Below are 24,022 nucleotides of genomic sequence, written 5' to 3'. Positions count from 1 at the left end.
AGTTCACAATCGCTATTATATAGCGATATTATATAGACGTCAACTCCTCATGAGATACTTTCCAACATACTGTACAACATACTTACATACTTGAACCAAAGGGGAGGGAATGGGCTGCATTAATGGTGGAGCAGTGGTTGTTTTGCTCAGGGAGCCCTGCTCATGTTAGCCTGCTAGCTATAACCACAGACACGTAAAGGAAAAAACACTGTTACCTATTCTTGCAATGCTCACAAACACATCATCATTAGCGGCTATACACCTGTACAAAAAACATATCCAACAGCAGGCAAACTGAAAATCCATCCGTTCATCCATTTCCTGATGCTTATGCAGGATGCAGGACAGTAGGACCTTCTACTACTACATAACCACTACCAGGCCTCTACCTCCAGCTCTTCCTGGGGCATTCTCAGTCTAGATGGGATATACAGTATAATCCCTACAGAGAGAGTATTCTGCATGCTTTAAGGGGTCTCCTCCCAGTTAGACATGGCCAGAATACCTCCACAGGGAGGCGCCTAGGGGGCTTCCTGATCTAATGTCCAAACCATGTTAACTGGCTCTTTAAAACATTTAAGGAGTTCTACTCTGAGGTCCTTCCAGATGTCTGAGCTCTTCACCCTCAAACTGGAAAGGCCCACCACTTATAATAAATGAATGATATTCAAATACAGACAGCAGCATCAAGAGCTTATTGTTGTTTTGATCCTGAACAGTCAAGAACTAGTAACAATTTCAGGCCAGACCTCATTCATTCATACACATTCCTACAGATAATATCACCAAACATACTGCCCCATCTTTACCATATGTTCAGAGTGAATGGGAAGTTAATTATAAAGGCAGTTGTATTACTCACAAAATGAATAGAAAGATGCTGGTACACACAAAAGACATTGACTGGCTCCATGTGGTGCAAACTGCGAAAAAGACACAAAATGTTTGTGCGAGTTGAAAATGACTCAACTATTATGTCTATTTGCAACAGATTTGCCTTCCCGCTGAGGACGGTGTCATTTTTTCCAGACCAGTGTAACCACACCTTATTATTAAGGCTGCAACTAACAATTACTGTCATTATCGATGTATCTGTCCATTAATCAATTAGTCATTCGATCTATAAAATATCAGAAAATGATGAAAAATGTCAATCACTGTTTCCCAAAGCCCAAAGATGTCATCCGCAAATGTCTTTTTATTGTCCCATCCAACAGTCCACAACCCAAAGATATTCAGTTTACTGTCACAGAAAACTAATAAACCAGAAAATATTCACATCTGAGAGGCTGAAGCCAGAGAATTTGGGCATTTTTCTCTTAAAAATGACTCAGCCAAGCTGCTGCTCCTGTTTTGGTATATAATCTTAATTTTATTTCCACTAAACCTTTAGCTTTAGACTCATCCAAAGAGATATTTCTTTCAGAAGAAGCCGTTTATTGAGTCATTTTTTATTTTTATGTGTACGCTTCCAAGCTGCCACAGTAATAGTCACAAATAATTTACTTTCAATAAACTAATACTGTTCTGGACAAAGGCCACAAGAGGTTTTTTTCTAACAAAGCTTCATTATGTTTAGAGAATAATACTCTCACAGCTGATAACAACAGAGCCCGAGCAACATATAAATATTTCACCTGCTTTTAGCAACAGGCGGCACCTTATCATCAACAGTGTTTTTTTTGCGTGTGTGTGCATGTGTGTGTGTGTGTGTGTGTGCGTGAAAGCTAATAGGTTGATTGTAGCTCTCAGGCCTGACAGTTCACCCGTGTGTTCTCTGCTATGCAAACACATTTAAGTAATGACTGCAATTTCATCCGCTCACACACACACACACACACACACACACACACACACGGCTACATAAACATACTGTACAGACAGAAAATGCAGAGTGAGTGAGCAGAGCGAAACAGGACAAAAAAAGATAATTAAAGAATAGATTTATAACAGAGAGAAAGAAAATGGTTATTTCCTGCTGAAAGTCCTTGTCCTAATGTCCTAATGACACCTCTTTGTCACTCTGCATTGCTTTCTCTCTCTCTCTCTCTCTGTCTCTCTCTCTCTCTCTCTCTCTCTCTCTCTCTCCATCTATCTCTTTTTCGATGATGTAACTGGTCCATTAGAGAACACTCCACTTTACTAATCAATTTATCACCCTCCTCCCCCCTCTCTCGACCTCTGGTTAACTCCCTCTCTGTCTTTCTCTTCTTCCATTCTGTCATGTCTCTCTAACACGCAATCTGGTGCACGAGCTCACACACACACACACACACACACACACACACACACGAACACACACACACACACATACGCATATACGCGGATGCACAAACACTAACATTTCTGGTAAACATTGACTCTGTCATCTCTTGAGTGGAGAAATAAAATCTGATAGCTACTTTATCCTGAGAGATGGTGGAAAAGTCATTCACATCTGGTGAAGTGAAAAAACAGCTTTGTTGTTCTGGTTTAAAGCTCAGTCTTTCCTTATGAAGTATCAAATTGTGTTTCTGGTGAAAAGTAAGGGGGGGATGTATGTCTGTAAAGCGGGTAAAAAAGCACAAAATAAGCCCTAATTGGAATCTAAATTATATAGTGGAAATGGTGGTAATGTACATGGTATGTTGCTGATCGAATCTGTTCTTTTCCCTGCAATAGTTATTACATTATTAAGATTCCTTCTCTTTATTTAACAGTCTGATGTGTTAAACACCCACGTCTGTGATGTTTTTGTACTCCCATTCCCAAAGATCACTTTAGTTTATTCATTTTGTCATATTTTTTAAAGAAACTAACAAACCAAATATGAGGAAAACAATAGCAAAAGCAAACATGATGAGGGATTTTGTGATTCTTTTCGATTAAAAAAGGTAAAATAAAAGGAAAAACACTTTGAATCCATCAAGGAAAGTGTATCCTCAGTGCATTAAATGGCAGTAAATGGAAAATGACACTAGATGGCAGAGTATCTTTAAAACCAGTTACACCAAATCTTAAAGAAGTAGAAATAAATACTGTATTAGCCTTCTCCATGAACACAGCACTGCCTTTAGCATCGGATTGAACAACAACACAGCAGCAGTAGACACATTTGTCACATACTTTCATGCCTGTCGTATGTTTATACACTTTCTCTCACAGCATCAAGTAGATTTGCACTACATGACTTTGTAGGATCAAAAAAGGTTCATTTGTTAACTGTCTTTCTTCATGTTAACTTCATTTGTTAACTTGTACTTGCTTGAAAATGTGAGACATTTTCAAGCAAGGACACGAGCTACAGTGGGATCCATTGTACTGTATGTCTGAGGGCTTTTTTTCATTAATAATTTGGCCCCAGACAAAGTAAAATGTGCCAAAATGTATTGTTAACTGGGCCAAACATCAGAAAACACTTAAAAATGCTCATTACAATTTCTTAAAGTCAACAGTGATGTCATCAACTGTCTTGTTTTGTCCAACCAACAGTCTAAAACTCCTAAGTAATCACTTTAATGTAATATTTAGACAAATAAAAGCAGCATATTTTCATATTTGAGGTGCTTAAAAAAGAGAATGTTTGGATTTTTTTACTTGGAAAATGACTTAAAAACTCACTCAACTATCAAAAAGCCAATTAGTTTATGGTTGATCTACTAATTTAGCTAACCGTTGCAGCTCTAGTATCAACGCAGCCTTGCCACATAGGTACAACACCTCAAAAAAGACACATGGTTCGGTTTTAACATGGTTCAGCACAACAACAGTGGCAGATTTTGTATTTCTGTTTGTAACTTCGGAACAGCGTCTCACCGATCAAGTGCTACAGTGGTGAGGAATAATACAAACTGTGCAAAAGTTGGTCTATCAAACCACAGTTGAAGCCACAGAGGATGTTCAGTATGTAGTAGGGCTGCACGATATTGTAAAACTTTTTCTGCAATATGAAAAAATACAGGAAATTTCACATGCAGTGTGTTGTACAGATATACAACAATATAGATATAACAATCATAATTTGCATCATTCACTTTAAAAGTTTATCCTCTTCTAACAAAAAATCAAATGCATACTTAATCTACATGTTCAAAGATAAACAGGCCTCCTGGCACGGCAGATTTATCTATAAGCCAGCAAGATGTAAGTACAGATAGATCTGGATACTGCAAGATTTGTGTGCGTGTTGTGTGTGTTAAGTGTTTCTTACATTAGGGCACAGACCAGCCCAGTGACAGTAACTGTTTAACTTTTAACCAGCACTGGGACAAGGTGTCGCTGATAACGGGAATACATGCGCTCAAAAGCCGCCTCATGTAACCGGACGCCTGCCTCCAGCATCCAGGCGACATTATCTGTGACAGCAGCCTCGTTGCTGAGGTTTACAGGCAGGTGATACGCAGACTCTGCATGCGCAGCCATCAGTTCATTATGTGCTCTGCTGAAGGGGTGCATTCGATCAGTTTAACCAAAACAGGCAGCGATCAATTTCAGGTTGTGGTAGGCGACTAGTAGGGGCTGCTTTGGTTGTTTGATAAGCACACTGGGAACTGATCTGTGTATCCAAGAACCCTTAAATCGGACTAAATTATTTAACATCAGACTGACTTTTCTTATGGAGAATAAGAACCTTGCAAGTTTTCCTTTTGTATCAAGCAGCATAAAAGTTGTAGCATGACATGTTTGAGTTAATTTGCCTTATTTGACATCGTGTATCCTGCAATGTGTCTATCGCACATGCGCACATCGAGATGTCGATGCTGAAACAATAATATATCGTGCAGCCCTAGTATGTCCTGTAAATGTCTGCTAATGTTGAGTAACAAACAGGAGACAGACAGACAGTGAGTCTGTTCCTCCTGTATAAACACCTTCTTCTCTGTCCTTGTTCCTTGGAAGTGTGACAGGTGATCTCTCTCTTTTTCTCTCTCTGTGAGTTTGTGTTAATGCTTCCTTCACGTTTCCACACCTATCTTAAGATCTACAAATCTGACTCACACCAAGGATAAGACATGCAGGGACACAGCTATTGTGTGTTTGTGTGTCTGTATTTTCTCCCGTCTCACCTCCAGTCATCGCTGTTCTTGTTTTATAACACTGGACGTCTTCATGCTGCCATTAAATAAATAACTATAAACTGAGCTGCTGGCAGGTCTGCCACTTTGAATAATCAACAGCCTTTTAAAGTTTAGTTTAGTTTATTTGACAATAAGAAAGAGGACCTCACATCACACATATCTGCTAAACTTCAACGTTAACACAATCCATAACACAGTCCAAGTCCTTATATATATAAGAATTACATAATCATACAAATGAGCTTAGATGATGAACTTACACTTCATCATCTTCAAGTCATAGATAGTGTGTTGCTAACAGGGATTTTTTTTTTGAAGAGCAACAACCAAACCAGCATCTAACTGGAGCTACGTTAACATGCTGTGTAACGTAGCTGAACAGCGAATTAGCAATCTAACCGACATTAACGGCTCTTTTAAAAAAAGCTAAGCTACAGGACAAGACATGTGTTCATGTTTGTATGTTAGATAACAAGGAGACTTTAGCAGGAAAGCTAACGCGGGTTGTTGTTCAGAGTCTGTGGTTCTTGTGTTGTGTAGCAGGATGCAATCAGGCTCAGTGTGACCGTCTGCTCTGTCAATGATAGAACGCCATGTTACTGCTTTATGCAAGATTTGATTTGCTGTTGGAAATTAGGACTCCAGCTACTTGAGCACTAACAGTATTCTGTTAAATTAATTTAAGACTAAAGGGTGAAACCAAAGAATTTAAAATATAAACTCCTCTCTTTACATTTCTGATTTTTTTTCCATAAAGAAAACCGGACAACTGATTTACAGAGCAGATATGTTGCTTTTATAGACAAAAAAGGCAGTTTAATTTCAGTTGGACTTCATATTTTTCCCAGACCACAAGCAGATCAAATAGTCAACAGTGTTTCCCCTATAACTGTACAGGCCTGGCGGGCCGCCAGGCCAATAAGAATCCCCGCCAGGCCAAAAAAAATTTTTTAATGCCAAAAATAACGCCAAATATCCATTCATTCGGAAATCATTTGGAAGTCTCTGTGCAGCACAAAGTGGAGGGGATTATCTCTAAAGTTAGCAACGATTGGTTATCCTAACTTGACGACGCTAAACAGTAGGCCTATCTGTTTAATAGGGCCAGAGTCTGTGCTAACACTGTGTATGAGATCAGTGCATCACCATATGAGGTATAATACTCCTCAGCTTTCTGTAACATCTTTGATTTTCAGTGAATATAAAGCGACTTCCAGGAGGAGATTACAGTTCAAGACTCCTTCTCAACACGATGTCTCACATCATAAATAATGAGGCGATCTTACAGTTCAGTGTCAAACACAAAACTTTCTGTCATCATTAAACTTCTACTGAAAGGCACTTATTGCATGACATAATGTCTCTCATTATTTTACTGGAGTAATAACCACAAATGCTCAGGAAGCTTGCAATGTCTATTTCCTGATGTAATGATGTTGATTACACGTGGGCGACTCAAGACTTCACTTACTCACGGTCTAACATGCACGCACATAACGTAAAAGAGAAAGTTGAAAAGTTTAAATTGTATTTGAAGGATTGGTGATGTTTGTACCAATAGGCTCATTTCAGCAGAGTATGACAACATTTTTAAAATGAATTTGAAGGTAAGTAATTTGAGATGTAAAGACCTAGAAAGAGGAAGAGGAAGCAGAGAAGTGTTTACTTTTGCTAAGCTGTTACTGTGCAAACACACACACACACACACACACACACACACACAGTACACAGAGAGTAGAGAAAACAGCTGTAATGAGACCCTTATACAGTGTATACTGTACTGTATATGTGTTTTTTTTGTAAATTATGTCTAAATCTTACATTATATGTAATTTCTTAGCATACATACATAAGCATACGATGCATTTTTCACATTTCTGTTGTTGCTTAATCAACAATTGGTTTATTTTTGTATATCATCATGTCTAATTATTATGTATTTATAAGTTGTTGTCAGGATATATTGATTAACATGCTGATTGTTTTTTTTTTCAATTAAGCAATTCATTGTGTGGTCTATAAAACATCAGAAAACAGGAAAAAAAACACAATTTACAAGAACCCAAGTTAATGTCATCACATGTCTTGTTTTGTCCACTAACAGTCAAAAATCCAAAGCTGTAAAACCAAAAGATATTCAGTTTACTATGACGTTAAGACAAGAAAAAAGCAGCAATTTATCACATTCAAGAGGCTAGAGCCATCAGATGTTTGGCATTCTTGCTACTTAAAAGATCAAGTGATTATCAAAATAGCTGCAGATTAGTTTTCTACTAACTAAACTAACTGATTAATTGTTGCAGATTTATCATATGGCGAGAAGCGAGTATCATCGGTTGGCAGTTTGGGGAAGGTTATGTGTATTTATTTCTACAGCGCCTTTCAAAACCAGAGTTACGAGGTACTTCACAAAATACAATACCATAAAATATAGGTTCAAAGATAGTGAACATAGAGAAATAAAACTAAATATGTGAAAGAACAACATACACAAGGGGATTTCAAGAAGTGGTCAAACATAAAAACAAAATAGAAAAAGAGCAACATAAAAACATTTGAGTAGATATTATAGAAATATTATGCAAATGCAAGTCTTAAAAGCTTTTTAAACCGAGGCACTGACTCGGCTAATCTGATACTGAGGGGGAGTTTGTTCCCCTTTTGTTTCAAGCTTTGACTTTGTAACTTTTAACAACATTTGGTTCTCTGATCTGAGGGGTCTCAGTGCAGAATAAAGGGTTACATGTTCTGAAATGTAAAGCGGAGTCGGACCATGTAGGGATTTTAAAGTAATAATCTTAAATTGAATTTTGTAAGGAATGGGGAGCCAGTGTAATTCAACCAGGACTGGAATGATGTGTTCACTAAGTAAAGAATGAATTGCATTAGTCCAGGCGGGAGAAAATGAGGGTAAGTTGTTCAACTATGTTTTTGGGGAGAATTGGTGTAAATTAGGTTGCAGTGGTTGGACGTGTCCTACAACTGGTCCAAAGGGAAAACTGTTTCTAGCTGTTCTGATCTCTTTTGCACATCTTTGAAGTCTCGATGCAATGAGTTGTACAAATGGCGATAACAAGGCACACTTACAGACACTCTCATTGTGTTGCTCTAAATTATACAGTATACACATGAAAAATGACAAGAACATTAGCTTACTTTCTCACGGCGTTGCTGGACAGTCTGTTTTATAAATTCATACAAAACAACACAAACAGCTGTAACGTAGATCAGAACGAGTACAATTGAGTAACCGAGATACGATCGCTTCCAATTAAACTCGCTCTTACGATGAAGAAAAAAGCCACAAACTCACTAGAAATGGTTTATACTTGTGTCTCATCTGTGTTGATATCACTGTAAACAGCACATAATCCTTCCATCCATCATTCCTGTAGGACGGATGTTTGGAATCCAGAGTGTCACAGGATGTCATCTTTAAAGGACATTTTTATCATTTTTACAACCTGGCTCCAAGTTAGCGTAGATTTTTTTTTTTTTTTTTTTACATCATTCTTATTGGTTATAATGACTGTTCATTCAAAAAAAACTACACCGCCTAAGGGTTGTAAACATTGAGAATTTAATAAAGTGTAACAGGGAGGACTGATGATGTATGGGCCTGTTCAGACACGTAAAATACTAAATAAAGAGAGGGGTTCTTCATTTAAAAGTGGAATGACACGCTTTAAGTATAGTTACACATGTACTCCCTGGAGGGAAAATTACAGTACTTGACACTGATAAATCACTACGCTTTGAGTTGTAAGACGTGTTAGGAATATCTTACTGTGAAAACACTCCAGAATCATGTAAAAAAATGTATTTAAATGCCTAAAAATCACTTGAAAAACTATTCTACATGTGCAGTGTCTTTCTATTTTTACACACAACTCTAGACAGACTGTTCTGAACAATCTGGACAGGATGCAGAGGTTTGTTTTATATCTTTGATTACAGCAGCACTAGCATGCAGGAGTGAAAATAACAAGAACAGGACTGTAAATATTAGCACGCTTCTAGCACGGCTAGACTAGACATGACTAAGCAGACAGCGGTAGTCTGCATGACTGAACACACAAAAGCTTGCTGCCTTTTAATAATAGTCTTCAACAGTAGATAATCCAAAGAAAATAAAACAACTGACCTGAACGCTAAAAAACAGCAGATTAGCACTTAAGTTTTTAGTGTCGACAACAGAGGAACAACAGAAAAGTGAAAGCAGAGGATAACAGCAGGGATCTTGTGTTGCATACAGTGCGTGTTAGCTGAACTTGGATGGTCTGAGTTGAATCTGCGCCTGTTTGGCAAAAAAAAAAAAAAAACAGCATTCTTACCTTCACTGGAAGATCCTGATAGGTCGATAACAACATACACCTTCCCCTCTGGCTCCAGGTCAATCTGCAGGAAGAGAAGGATAGACGGAGGGAGAGGTGGAGAGGGCAAAAAGAGGAAAGAGACACAAAAAGAGACAAACATGACTAAAGAATCAGGTGTAACCGACTTCACTTGGAGTCTACAGTTAATTCAAGAAGAGAAGAACTTACAAATACATTATTTTAAGCAATACTTATGTAATATTATTTACTATGTTCTTTGCTAATATGTTCATCATTAAATAGATTTATAATGACCTCATCAGAGATCCCTAAAACCTCTGAAATCTTCCCGTACTGCATGTTTTGTTCCTCTGGCTCGTGTCCCAGTACTGTGCTGAGCTCCTTGTCATTTTAACCAAGATGAATTAATCCGCTGGCATCCAACAACTGCAGCTCCAATAAGTCTTACACCAGGTGCTTTATCACACCAGGAGCTCTGGAGTATCAAAGTTTTAGATACACGCTTATAATATGCAGAAAAATACGGTTCCATGTTTCAGATTTTTAGACAAACCAGTGAAATAAATGGATGAAGCTGGAGAACGACAGGCTAATGTGGAGAGATAGGCTAGACTTTTCTGAAATGACTCTTTTTATTATCATCCATTTGGTCCAATAACATTTGGAAAGTCTCCAGTAGGGCTGCAATGAACTGTTATTTTCATTATCAATTAATCCGTCGGTTATTTTCTCAATTAATCGATTTGTCGTCTGGTCTGTATAATGTCTGAAAATGGTAAAAAATAATGATGATCATTGTAACTACCATAGAAGACTAAATAACCCAGAAAATACTCACATTTGAGAAGCTGGAATCTTAATATTATTCATAACAATTAGTCGGAGATTCATTTTCTGTCAATCGATATATCTTTGAAACTCTAGTCTAAAGAAGCTGCATGAAAAATGTATTTCATTACTTTAATGTGCTTGGCCAGCGGAAGTCTTGGCAGCAGGCGCTCTTAACCGGCTCATCTGGAGAAGAACTGAAGTAATTCAGGCCTTTTAAAGCAGAAGAGCATAAATCTAAACACCCCTATCATCAAACTGGCCATCACTAAACAGCATCGCTGCCAGCTCAAATGATCACTGCTCTGCCTTCCTTCTACTAATATTCTGTCACCCTGACAGTAATTTGAGTATTTGAGACCGACAAGACGAGCCCTTTGCTTTCAGTGCTGCTATCTTCTGTTGCTTTGTGTAAAATGATACATCAGGGGAAAATGATTCAACGGACAACATGAATCAGGGGGTTCCCAACCATGACGATATACAATATATGATATATTGTATATCGACATCTGAAAAATAGGGGGACATAACATGCTTTTTGTGATTTTCTATGTTAAATATGGTCAAAACTTGGGGTGAACATATGTAAAAAATGCCACCTTCAAGTCAAAAGTCAGGGCTTCAGCCTGCTCTGAACGCTACGTTTGCAAAGTTACCTCTACTTCCTCCTAGTGATGATGTCACACTGTTCCCGCACACCCACAAATGGCTGTCCGTTCCGTAGCCTTTGTTGCTAAGGCTGTTTGCATTGCCCACTTATATTCCAAGTAAAGAACAAAAAAAAAAAGAAGTGAAATCCTACTACTTCTGGTGGAGCTGACCAATCAGAACAGAGTGGGCTCATCGGGAGGCGGGGCCTTAAAGAGACAGGAGCTGAAACGGCCTGTTTCAGACAGAGGCTGAACTGAGGGGCCGCATAAAGGGCCGGAATAAGATAAAAAAAAAATTTTACACTATAAATCATGCAAAGATATTACAGAAGAGCCCCAGATTGAAAATATAAACCTGGAACTGCGCATGTTATGTCATCTTTAATCCATCCACCCACTCGCTCGCTCACTCACTCACCAGCAACACAAACTTATTGGCAACTTTGTGGGAAATAGTGTGTGATGGTAACATCCTGTCTGGCCGAAATCTCACATTATCACTTGCAACACAGCGGTAATGCAGTAACATGTCAGAGAAAGAAAGTCGGAGGGAGAGAGAGAGAAAAAAAAAAAAGCACACTGTGGTGTGTGTTGCTGACTTACAGTGAACTAGAGGTTGACACATATCCTGTCACACACCCACACGCATCAAACACACACACACACACACACACACACACACACACACACACATGTTGTCCTTGGTCATTTTTGGGGACGTTACATAGACTTATATTAATTTTCTGAATACTAATAACCACTATTAGCCTAAACTTAACCTTAGCCTTATTCTAATCCTAACCACTCTCCCAAAAATAAGAGGTTTACCAATTGGGGACACAGCTTTTGTCCCAATTTGGACAAGTCGTCCCCAATTAACTGTCTTTCATGTAAAATTTGTCTGAAATTAGTCTGAAAGGCCGGAGAGAAGGCAACTGCTGATCTGCAATATCGTGAGTGTTTGCATGTGTATATACAGCAAAGTGTGTGTGTGTGTGTGTGTGTGTGTGTGTGTGTGTGAGCATGCCTGAGTGTATTTGAACTCATCCCATAAAAGCAAGTGGGCATCAGCCAGGGGCTCAGAGAGTTTCTACCAGCAGCTTGTACTGCACAGCACCACCCACGGCGTCCATAATCCCCCCCCCCCCTCCACCCCCACCCTGCACACACACACACACACACACACACACACACATTAACACACACATTAACACACACAGCGAACACACAGTACTAAGTGAAGACTTGTTGCAGTGAAGGCGAGCAGGCGTGGGTTCAGTAATGTATACAGGAGAAGATGGAAAGCAGAGAGAGAGAGAGAGAGAGAGAGAGAGAGAGAGAGAGATGGGTGAGGGGGAGGACAGAGAAAGTTTTGCTGGCTCGTTTCAATGTGAAAGTGCAGGGGTGGGGGGGGGGGGGGGGGGGGAGGGGGAGAGGAGGGGGAGTACCCTGCCTGATTACTTTTCCCTTGCTGCTGTTAGCACACTCTCTCTCTCTCTCTCTCTCTCTCTCTTTCTACATATTCGCTCGTTTGCACTTTTTCTGGGGCTTTAACGGATCTCGATCATCTGAGCGGGACAACGGCGCGCTGAGAGCAAGTTTGGAGGTTTAACAAGATAATTATTCTCATCCATCTGCGTTTTCTACAAGAAGGAACGGAAGGAAGGAAGTTGTTGTGGCAGATGGACAGATGAGGGTGGCAGAATATTACCGTGAATCTGGTAGAGCAGTGTGTGTGCCGGGGGGGGGACACGTTTCTGCTGCCAGGATTTAATGAATTATTTAAAAAGGAAAAAAAAACTTTCATTGAAATTTTTGGGGCTGTTTTTTCGTGGCAATCAAGGAAAGCGAGTTGAGAGCGTAGCAGCCGTGTCGAAGTGTTTTGAAAGGAGGAGATGAATATCAAAAGTGGGAGTGACTGAAATAAAGTTCAATAAAACAATGTTTTGACACTGCGGTGAAGTGCAGATTTACAAAGAAACCCAGCGGGGCCGACTGTTCTCAGTTCCTTTTAAACAGAAGAAAAAAAAATATCTGTTTGTTTGATTATTAAAAACAGATGAAAACTGGATGGAAAATACAATTTACACAACAAATTCTTTAGTTAAACTGCTTTTTTATACGTAGAAAGCACATAATCAGCAGTTCAACCCTCTTTTCTCTTTACTTTCTGCTACCAGACAAATTGTAAACTGTGGTGATCAGCATCTTTCTGCTGGATGACGACATAAAATCAAACTCAAAATTGGTTTAAACTGATTTACTTCTTTTCAAAAACCTTCATATGTATATTTACGTATCTTTTGATTATATGTAGACATACAATCTAAGAGCTCAGTACTGGGTTTGTTTACATTCAGACGACCTCATTGACCTTCATTTGTAGGGATGCTAAGAGATGCTGCTGGTTCCCTCTGCTTGGTTTTCTCTTCCCAGGTTCTGTTTTATACTGTTTATGATACTGTTGCTTTCTGTCTGTATGAATATTGTTTGATGAAAGTCAGAGAACCGAAACATCATTAATAAAGTGAGTAAAAGTGAGCAAGAAGGAGTTTGTGGTTCTTTTGCCGTCAGTCGAAATCTATAAAGTCTATAAAGAACAATGAACTTTCTTCCTGCTGTGTATGAAATGATTAATGTTTTAGTTAATGGACAGAGAAGTAAGATAAGATAAATCTCAGGAGACATGTGATGATTAACAGAACGAGACAGCAGATAAAAAATACATAACTTCAAATTCAAATACGTCAGTCTAAGAAGGAAAAACGTCTCTGTTCACGACTCGAGACGTATCCAACGAGTGACGAGGAGCGTTAACAGACACAGTTGTTGTTTTATGCCAAAGAAGTTGGGAAATAATGATACAGATAACTGAATAACTGCTGCGTTTCTGTGTTTCACTGCTGATTTGATCACATGAGGCTTTTGGAGAAACACAATAAGTAAAGTCACTGCAGCAGTGGGAACTTGTGGAGGCATTGTGCTTTGTTTCTGACATCTTCCACACAACTGTTAGTATTAAATCACTTTATTAAAAATTAAAGCAAGGCCACATTTGCAGCTAACAGTAAACAAGTGCTAATGATTATGACATCACCGAGAAGAGAAAAAAAAAAAAGCAGGCTGTGTGTGGACCCCAAACACACACACACACACACACACACACACACACACACACACACACACACACACACACACACACACACATGCACCACCTCCCTTCCTGTGAGCTCACAGCCCTCCTGCTTACTGAACGTACTCAGGCTCACAGGTGCAGATGTCACTAAATATAGAGCCGGCAAAGGAAGGAAAAGGCCCCTGCATGTGTGTGTGTGTGTGTGTGTGTGTGTGTGTGTGTGTGTGTGTCCACCGCTTTTGTTAGCGTGTTAATTCTCATACACATGGAGGATGTAGTAGACTAGTTTTACTCCTCCTCCCTGTTTATGTGTGCGCTGACGGCACACAGAGGTCAAAGGTCAGAGGAAGGGCGCGCAGGAGTGATGAATTCTTTATCAGCGGAGGAAGAGGAGAGATGTGTGCAGGTCCGGCGTCGTACAGACGTTCAGATAACGATCGGCGTCTTTATCACATCGCTCGTCTTTATCGATCAGCTGCTGATGTGTCGGATTCTTATAGATTATTATTTATCACTTCATTTTTAAAACACGCTTCTCTATTTCTATATTTCTTTTCTCTTGTCCTGTTCAGCTCATTTTTGCCAGATATTTGATTGTCGCCAGTAAAAATGATCAATATTGGACAATTGTGCAAAACATTGCAGAAAACAGAAAGAAAAAAAGATAATTTCCACCAAAACTACAACACAACATATGAACCACAGATACAATTATTGTAAACAAAAAGAAACTAAGTTTGAATTTTAACCGCAGTGACTCTTAAACTGCTGCTGTTACTTTCATTATCAATTAATCTGCAGATTCTTTTTCTCAATTAATCGTTTTGTCTATAACATGTCGGAAAATAGTGAAAATGCACCTTTAAATTACTTATTTTTGTCTGAACAACAGTGCAAAACCAGAGATTTTCAGTTTATTATAATGTGTGATAAAGAAAAGTATTAAATCATCACATCTGAGAAGCTAAAAGCAGCAATTTTTTGGTATTTCTGCTTAAAAAAATGACAAAAACGATTATTCGATTATCCAAATAGTTGCCGATTAATTTTCTGTTAATCAATTAATTGATTAATCACCGCAGCTCTACCTGACTCATCACTACTTGCTTGTTAAAGCTGATCAGGACATATACTAGTGCAATTTCCTGAAATATTAATAATAAATATTAATAATAAAACAATTTTCTGCATGTCTGCTGCTGCTGTTTCCTTTGTAGATCCAGGACCGCTCCTTCAAACATCACATGGTCTTCATCATGTGGTGAACTGCTAGTGTGTGTTCCTGTATATATATATATATATGTATATATATATGTGTGTGTGTGTGTGTGTGTGTTTGTGTGTAAAAGTGTGTGCATAATTTGCTGAATATTTAAAAGGGAGTCAAATTTAATTTATTTGCCTTTTTGGAGGAACATCCTTCAACCATACGCTGGTTTATAGAGAAAATACACACACACACACACACACACACACACACACACACACACACACACACACACACACAAACACACACAAGCAAATTAAATTGCAGGCTTTAACTCAATTGAGCAGGGTTCCCTCCATCCTGCCCCCTCCGCCCTAATGCATCTGAAGCATGTTGTGTGTGTGTGTGTGTGTGTGTGTGTGTGTTGGCCGTAATCGTGCAGCTCAAGGATGATAATCAGTCATTCTGCTGGATACTGACATGTCATGATTATTTATCACAATTATAAATTCAACTTTGGGGAAAAGATAAACGTATCGCGCTTAAACGGACGATAAACGCTCCGTCACCATCGATGATGATCCGACAGATCACCTGAGAAGAGGAAACTAAACCTGATCGATTTAGATTAATTAATAAGAAGACAAAATTGTAATTGTGTGTGTAGTTTAACTGTGTAGCCTTACTGTGTGTGTGTGTGTGTGTGTGTGTGTGTGTGTGTGTGTGTGTGTGTGAAATCTCTTTGTGATTCTGACTGGCCCAAAAATAAAAGGTCCTTCAGCGGAGTGATGATTCCTGTCCACACCTGTCAACTCTGTCTCCACACACACACACACACACACACACACACACACACACACACACATACACACACACACACACACACATACACACACACACACACACACATACACACACACACACACACACATACACACACACACACACACACACACACACACACACACATACACACACATACACACACACACACACACACAGTCTGTCAAGGTTGAAGTGAAAGCACATGACATTGTTGAACTCTTGGCTCAGATCCACTCTAGGCACACTGCACGCACACACATACACACAATCCTCTTACCATCTCTACTTGCTTTTCAATACGTTTAAAATTCAGTATGTTAATGTAAAAAAAATCTAATATAAACCAATAAATCCTTTTCCGATCTATTTTACTCACAAATATCAACATCCGTACACTGTTTCCTCTAAGATTTGTAACTTAAAACTTCCTTAAAATTGTTCCAGAGAGGTTTATTCATGCTCATAATCATGTGGATCATAAATAACAGATAACAAAATATAGAACATAACTCTGCTGTCTCACTACCACTACTACACTACACTACACCACCACCACCACCAAGCAGGACCCAGTGGCAGCGGTTCCCATTCCCTCACCAGTAGCTCCAGCCAGCTGCTCCAAGCTGGGAAAGTACACGTGGTTTGCGTTAGTCACGATTATTATGTACATGTTTCAGCGGCGGCGTTCATCATCTCACATTTAGCTGCTGTTGAAAGCATACAGGGAAAACATATTCATATTCATACAGGACTCAAACATCTTGTCACCTTCTCACTAAAGCTGCAAACATCTGTCAGTTAATCGATTAGTTGTCGACTATTAAATTAATCTGCAACTGTTTTGACAGCTGAGTCATTTTCTATTAAAAAAATGCTAAAATTCTCTTGTTTCAGCTTCTTCAATGTGATGATTTCTGGGATATTTAGTCATCTATGACAGTAAACTGAATATCTTTGGGTTGTGGACAAAATAAGACATTAGAGGACATTTTATAGACCAAACAAATAATTGATTAAACAAGAAAATAATGGACTCATTAATCCATAATGAAAATCGTGAATAGATATGTGTATTTGTGTATTTTTATTTGCATATAATCTGTAAAACCTCCGAAGATTGACCTTTAAAGATACGTTATAGGCACCTCAGTCATAGATGACGACAAATAACAGCATATGTCATCACAACCTCACTGTTTATTTACCAAACTGAAAGAAAAAAATGAATTTCATATGTTTTTTTTCTGTCGTTTCGACATTTTGCTGCAGATGAAGTAGTAGAAAAACAATGTGAAAATGAAAATGTGAAATCTACTAGACGGGATGTTCGACTTCTATAAAGAACCATTTCACATTTTAGCAGCACTGCAGCATGGATGTGGTCAAAAAGAAAGAAAAGAATTAAAATGCCGAGACTGAGACTGAAAAAAAAAAAAAAAAAAGAAAGCGAGTATGAGTGAGAGACACACAGAGACAAAGACAGAGAGAGAGAGAGAGAGAGAGAGAGAGAGAGAGAGAGAGAGAGAGAGAGAGAGAGAGAGAACAGGGAGGACATTGTGTTTCATCTGTTCTCTGTGACAGAGAGCACACGGCCTCTTTGGACTGACACACTGCAGGCCCTTCACACACACACACACACACACACACACACACACACACACACACACACACACTACTGCTATACTTGTGAGAACCCTCGTTGGCATGCTCCCTATCACCAAACCTTACTAGTGGACAATAAAATGATACAAGTATAGAAACTTTCCCTGCATAAATTTCTGTCTAAAATAAGCAAAAATATGAACTTAAAGGACACATTTCATGCACGTTTCCAAGTCTATATTTATATTCTGGGGCTCTACTGGAATATCTTTGCATGACTTACAGTTACAAACTCCTTATTTATCTTTTATTCTGGCTCTTTATGCAGCCCCTCAGTTCAGCCTCTGTCTGAAACAGGCCGTTTTAGCTCCTGTCTCTTTAAGACCCGCCTCACTCTGATTCTCACTGTTCTGCAGCAGGATTTCAGATATTTTTCTCGTTCCTTACTCAAAATGGAAACCTCTCAAATACGATGTGTATGCGAATGTGTCCTGGGCCACACTGAAGGACCGCCTACTCAACTGACGTCCTCCGTGTAAGCAGAGGAACGTAGTCATTCGCACGTCGATGACGTCATTAAAGTGCAAAACAATAAGAAGAAGCCAGGACTACAGGCAAAATTCTCGTGGGTGGGGTTCACATGTCTGATTTCCATTTAGGCCGAAGAGTTTTGATTTTGACCGCACGCCAAGGTCTCTGCAAACTTTTTCTTCTTCTTTGTCTTTTAATTTCTGGCAGACTAGGTATGGGAAGTGCATTACTGCCTCCCGCCAGTTACAAACAACAATGCATTTGGTCTTTGCAAACTTAAACGATGTACATGTTTATTTGCATAAAGAGCGGGGAAGTGAGATCCGATCACAAGTGGTCACTAGAGATGCAGCTTGATGCCAGGTATGAATGAGGCCATAGACAAACAACATCATAACAGTGTAAAATTCACAGAAAATCACAAAAACATGATATGTCCTCTTTAAATAAAAGAATAAGTAAAGATTACAAATCTGTTACCCTGACATTCAATACCATCTGTATTCCACATTTCTGTCAGAACCAAAAAAAGTATTAAGGTTCATACTTATTATTATTATTATTATTATTATTATTATTATTATTATTATTATTATTATTATTATCATTATTATTATTATCATTGTACCCAGCAACACTTTTGCATATAGTATCGGACTTCTACAAAGTTGCAAAAGACAGATTTTAAAAAGAATAGTTCAAATCAACACAGCAGAGGATGAGAGATCTTTACTTTTAGTCCTCAGCATGTGCAAAAATCTACAAACACTTCCCATAATGCAACCTGATATGGTCTCTTTTTTGGACTCGCACTAAACACTGAGGCCGTCTTTCAAACTCTGCATCCAGAGTTTGTAACGCAGGCATTCTGTTATAAATTTGCTCCAAGCTTCAAGACTTCATCAGGGTCATTTCTCAAACTTGACAAAGCCAAAGAAGACATTAATCAACCATTTTCTAAGACAAATTAACTGATTTTTTTATGTGTAAAATTAGTGGAGTGCCCCTTTAACCTTAACATATATATGATCTTAACCCTGAAACCAACACTTCACCCTCAAACACATCTTTTGAGAAGTGAAGCTTGGACAAAACGTCCTGACTGTCCAGCTCTAAAGTGCTCACAGAGAGTCTTTACGCTTCGAGAGAGAAACTGCAGCGTAGTTTGCAATATCCTGAAGCACTGCACTAATGGATGCGATGAAACGGATACCTGTTACAATCCGTGTGGAAAAAAAAAAAGTCGATTTATAATAAATAAACGGATGCACTAAATAAATAAAAGCAGTGAGAGTGGAGCTAAAGATGCAGGAAAACATGCAAACACACACATATTCTGACCCTGGAGAATAACTTTATACAACTGGACTCACTTCTTCTGCTAATGCAACTGCGTTTACTTCAAACAAACCAGAGCAAAGCACACACACACACACACACACACACACACACACACACACACACACGGCCTCCTGTCGGCAGCCACTCATGCCTGTCCTCCTGTTTAGCCGTGTCTGTCTCTGCCTAATTTGTCCCTGTTGAATAAATGATGCTGCAGTATTGTCTACAAGCCAGCTATGGTGACACACACACTCAGCTCCTTGTACACTAGCAAAGTAGGTTGTTATTTTGTCAGCTTACAGAGGAAATGTATCCGAATTTTAAGTTTTTTTTACCTTTAAGATGACTTTTTTTTTCTGCTTTCTGACTTTTCTTCTTCTCTCTCTCTTTCTCTTTATCAGCATAAATGAGCAAAACATTTAAAAATAACTGTCTTAAGGATAAAAAAGGCAGTTCAGACAGGTTTGGGCAGTTTTTATGCTCTTATGGATCAAAAGGTTTCCTTGTTCACTGTTCACTCAGTTTGTAGTAAACAAGCTCATCCTGTAAAAAAGTGAAAAGAGAAAATGAGGTGGAAACACAAAAGATCTTCTGTTTGTGCTACAGAGATCTTTCCTTTTTTAAAAAGTGATAAATGAGGAAAATCTACAATGTTTGTGCTGAAAAAAAAGGATTAAATGATCATGTTTTCAGACTCCGTTGTTCCCTGTTGCAGCAATTCAACATGATAAACAACACGCTGCAAATAATAACTGGGAGATAACAGGACGAGACTCCTGACATCAAACCAGTGACTGACAGGTGATGGATGTGGTACTTTACACTGTGTGGTGTGACAAGGACATTTCAGTTTATGACTATAAAAAATGTTTCACTTTAATTGTAAGTTCAGAACTTCCATATCTGTGGTAACAGAACAAAAGATCACTATTTTGGTCGTGAGCTTCAGAGTTCGAACTTTTCAGTAACAAAAGATCCTGAACTGAGCTACAGACGACATTCAGCAGCCTCATTAGAGTCTCTTTATTGGCCAACTGACAACTCTGAACCAGAAGAAACTGGATTAAAAATGTAAAAACAGACCTGATTAAAGGTGCACTGTGAAGTTTTCTTGTCATCAAAATAAAGTTATGTTTACATTCAAGTTTACTCACTAAAATGCACCGTAAACATGTTGAATGCATGTCCTTCCTTTAACTCTTTCATGCATGGTGGTCACTACTAGGGGTGTGCTCGAATACAAATATGTTATTCGGCAAAGCACAAATAGTAGGGGTTTTTTTTTACGAATATTTGTTTCATACAAATATTTTTAAAAATATTTGTTTTCTGGAAGGAAAAAAAAACATATTAAATACCAGCGCACAGGTCGGTTACATCACTATCTCAGTGTCTCTCCTCTGCTCCGCTGTTACGTCTATCAGCAGGTCTCAACGAGGGGAGTCACATCCACCTGCTACATGATGCACTTTTCCTTATTTAGACATCACTTTTGGAGTTCGGGGTGCTCTCCCAAGGGAACACTTCATGAACATTTATTGTAACACTTTAATTTTCTAAAATTAAAAGCGTAATAAAAACAAAAACAGGATTTTTAAACCTCTTTCCACTTTTATTCAAATACAAATACAAATACAAATAATTTTGCTGCCTCAACAAATACAGATACAAATACTGGACTCTCTGCACAACTCTAGTCACTACAGTGGACAGCTATTCTTATATATGCATGGGTTTTAATGTTATAGTTGCACATCAGCCAACACAGTGGACTCTAGTGTGTCGTCTCATACGCAGCCATCCATCGGCCAGCCTTTTTAAGTGCAACACAAATTTCTCAAAACCATAGACTGTAAAAGCTAAAAAACCAAGATGGCCACCTGCCAGCCGGAAATGCTCTGCAGTTCAGGAATATCTTACCAATCCTTCTATAGTAATAGACCCTTGCAGGTAAATAAAATTTTGTAACATCAAGTAACAACTAAGCAGTAATACAACTGTTAAAATTTCCAAGTATTGATTTTGTGTTGGGAGAAAATGACAATTAATCATCTGTCCACTAAGTTGGACAAACTCCAAGAAAAATGCGTGTTTAAAAAAAATGAAGTTCAAATATGTTTTTTCATGCCTACAGAGGAATAAAAACACTTATCATAATCCATGCATGAAAGGGTTACTATTTAAAAATCAAGACATTATTTACATCCATGTTTATGAGCTTACACTCTTCTTCTTCACTGCCTTTTTTGGTGCATTTATATGTGTCTTGGCGCGGTACTAAGACCCGCTTTTAAAGACATGCCCCAATAGTGCTACTAGTGGTTTAAAAAACTCCACAGGGTACATTCAAAATAAAAAACAAAACCTTCCCATCATCTGGGAAAGTCCAAATAATACTGGTGAACACGGACATATTCTTCTCTTCCCAATGATGCCAGGAAGCTTAAGAGTCAGGGCCCTCTGTTTCACTTCTACAAAACTGCAGTATACCACGAGATTAACAAGCCTCTAAACACAGTTTAAAACAAATATTTAAAGCCGTGTTATGTCTGTTGAAAAAGCCACAGAGGAACTGCAGGTGACGTTTGCAGGCTGCTTGTGGTTTCATACAGATGGCGATACATATCATTGGGATAACGGAAGAGAGAGAGAGGGGATGAATGAGAGAAGCAGAGATTGAGGAGAAACATGTGCGTTAACCTCTAACTGACTCATAGCAAGGTTTATGACATATGAGGAAGGAGGACACAGGGGAGAGGGAGGCTGCAGAAAGAAAGAGAACACTGGGAGATGAGCTGGACGGTCAAAGATACTGTTAGATATATTATATGCAGAAAGTTTAAGAAGTCAGGCAGGGCCTCTGTTTAATAATTCTCTGGGTGCATATGCTTGATTTCCATTCTTCTAGTTGACATTTATGGATGTATACATGCAGCTAGAAAAGAAATGTTTTCTGTCATTATGGGTTATTGAGTGTAGAAGGACTGGTGAGTGCATTCTTAGTGCACTTCCCAAAGCCCGGATAAATGGGAAGGGTTGCGTCAGGAAGGGCATCCGGCATTAAAACCCTATGCCAAATCAAATATTCAGATCATGAATCAGATTTCCATACCAGATCGGTTGAAGCCCGAGTTACCAACAGCTGCTACTGGTGCTGTTGACCAGCAGGGTGCTGATGGAAACTATGCTACTGTTGGGCGAAGGAGAAGGAGAGAGGGGGGGGCATGTCAGGAGGCAGCGGGAGAGGAGGAAGGATAGGAGTGTGGAGTTGAGAGTCGGAACTTTGAATGTCGGCAGTATGGCCGGTAAAAGGAGAGAGCTGGTTGATATGATGGAGAGAAGGAAGGTAGATAAACTGAGACCAGGTGGAAGGAGAGTAAAGTAAAAGCCGGGAGCATCGGAGTCGGGTTCAAACTGTTCTAGCGTGGTGTGGATGGGAGGAGAAATGAGGTGATCCTGAAAGAAGAGTATGTTAAGAGAGTGTTGGAGGTGAAGAGGGTGTCGGACAGAGTGATGAGTATGAAAACTGAAGGTGTGATGATGAATGTTGTCGGTGCATACGCCAAAGTCAGGTGTGAGATGGAAGAGAAAGAAGAATTTCTGGAGTGAGATGGATGAAGTGGTGGAGAGTGTACCCAACGAGGAGAGGAATGGTGACTGGAGAGGACTTCAACGGGCGATGAGGAGGTGATAGGCGTCAAGGAGAGGACAGATGGTGGTGGATTTTACGAAAAGGATGGAGATGACTGTGGTGAATATGTATTTCAAGAGGACATAACAGTGGAGGAAGGTGCAATCTGAAAGAGATTAGAGACTGCAATGTGGTAACAGAGGTGATTCTACTTTATGTTTATTATTGAGGGTGTAGTAGGTGGTGGTGGTAGTGGACTGCATTATATTGAATGTATGTTAATGGGGTCGGGGTGGCAACAAAAACTGAGACTGTATGAGCTTCGTAAAAGTAGAATTTATGGCAAAGCTGTTGTGTTGGATTGCATTAGATTCCACAGGTGTTGCTAATGAAGTGGATCACAATAAAGGATCAAATAAAAAGAGGAGATGAAACAATGTCGAATGGAAAACATCAAAGGCAGATCATGAAAGAACTGAGCAGACAAATGTAATTAATTAACGGGGAACTCGATTTTACACATGAAAGTGTCTTTACAGGTGTTGGGGAGAACTACTGCATATGTAACACAGTATAAAGCGTTTTGTGTCCGTAGAGGGAGGTGCGTGAAATTTGTTAAACCGGCTTTGAGTGATGTCACTTGAGTCTGTGTTAGTTGGGGCTGAAGACTACAAGTTTGAAAAGTAAAAAGATCTGAGGTTGTGGAGTTAGAAACTAGCAGTGATGTCATTTGCAGTCAGAGTCAGGCGGCAGGATGACGGCCCACGGGACACCCCCCCCCCCACAGCCGTCCCGCTGCCCGACGGAGGTTTGAGGGACGATGTCACGCCGACTTCTTATATCATCACATAACTAATAAAAAACAAACTTATCA

The 24,022-nt window shown here is 39.1% G+C and overlaps 1 protein-coding gene across 3 annotated transcripts in view; it reads right to left on the bottom strand.

The window, feature by feature from the left end:
* Positions 1-24,022, bottom strand: part of LOC122996962 (protein kinase C epsilon type-like) — a 117,565-nt gene that overhangs the window by 69,887 nt on the left and 23,656 nt on the right. For all 3 annotated transcript variants that reach the window (XR_006407119.1, XM_044372795.1, XM_044372794.1), the window contains exon 2: positions 9,392-9,455. Coding sequence is in view for 2 of the 3 variants with exons in the window: in XM_044372795.1 (XP_044228730.1) it covers positions 9,392-9,455 (64 nt within the window). In the remaining variant the exon portion in view is untranslated. The remainder of the gene's footprint in view (positions 1-9,391; positions 9,456-24,022) is intronic.

Source organism: Thunnus albacares, chromosome 14 (assembly GCF_914725855.1).
Source record: "Thunnus albacares chromosome 14, fThuAlb1.1, whole genome shotgun sequence".
Classification (NCBI taxonomy): domain Eukaryota; kingdom Metazoa; phylum Chordata; class Actinopteri; order Scombriformes; family Scombridae; genus Thunnus; species Thunnus albacares.
This window is presented reverse-complemented; position numbering and strand designations above follow the sequence as displayed.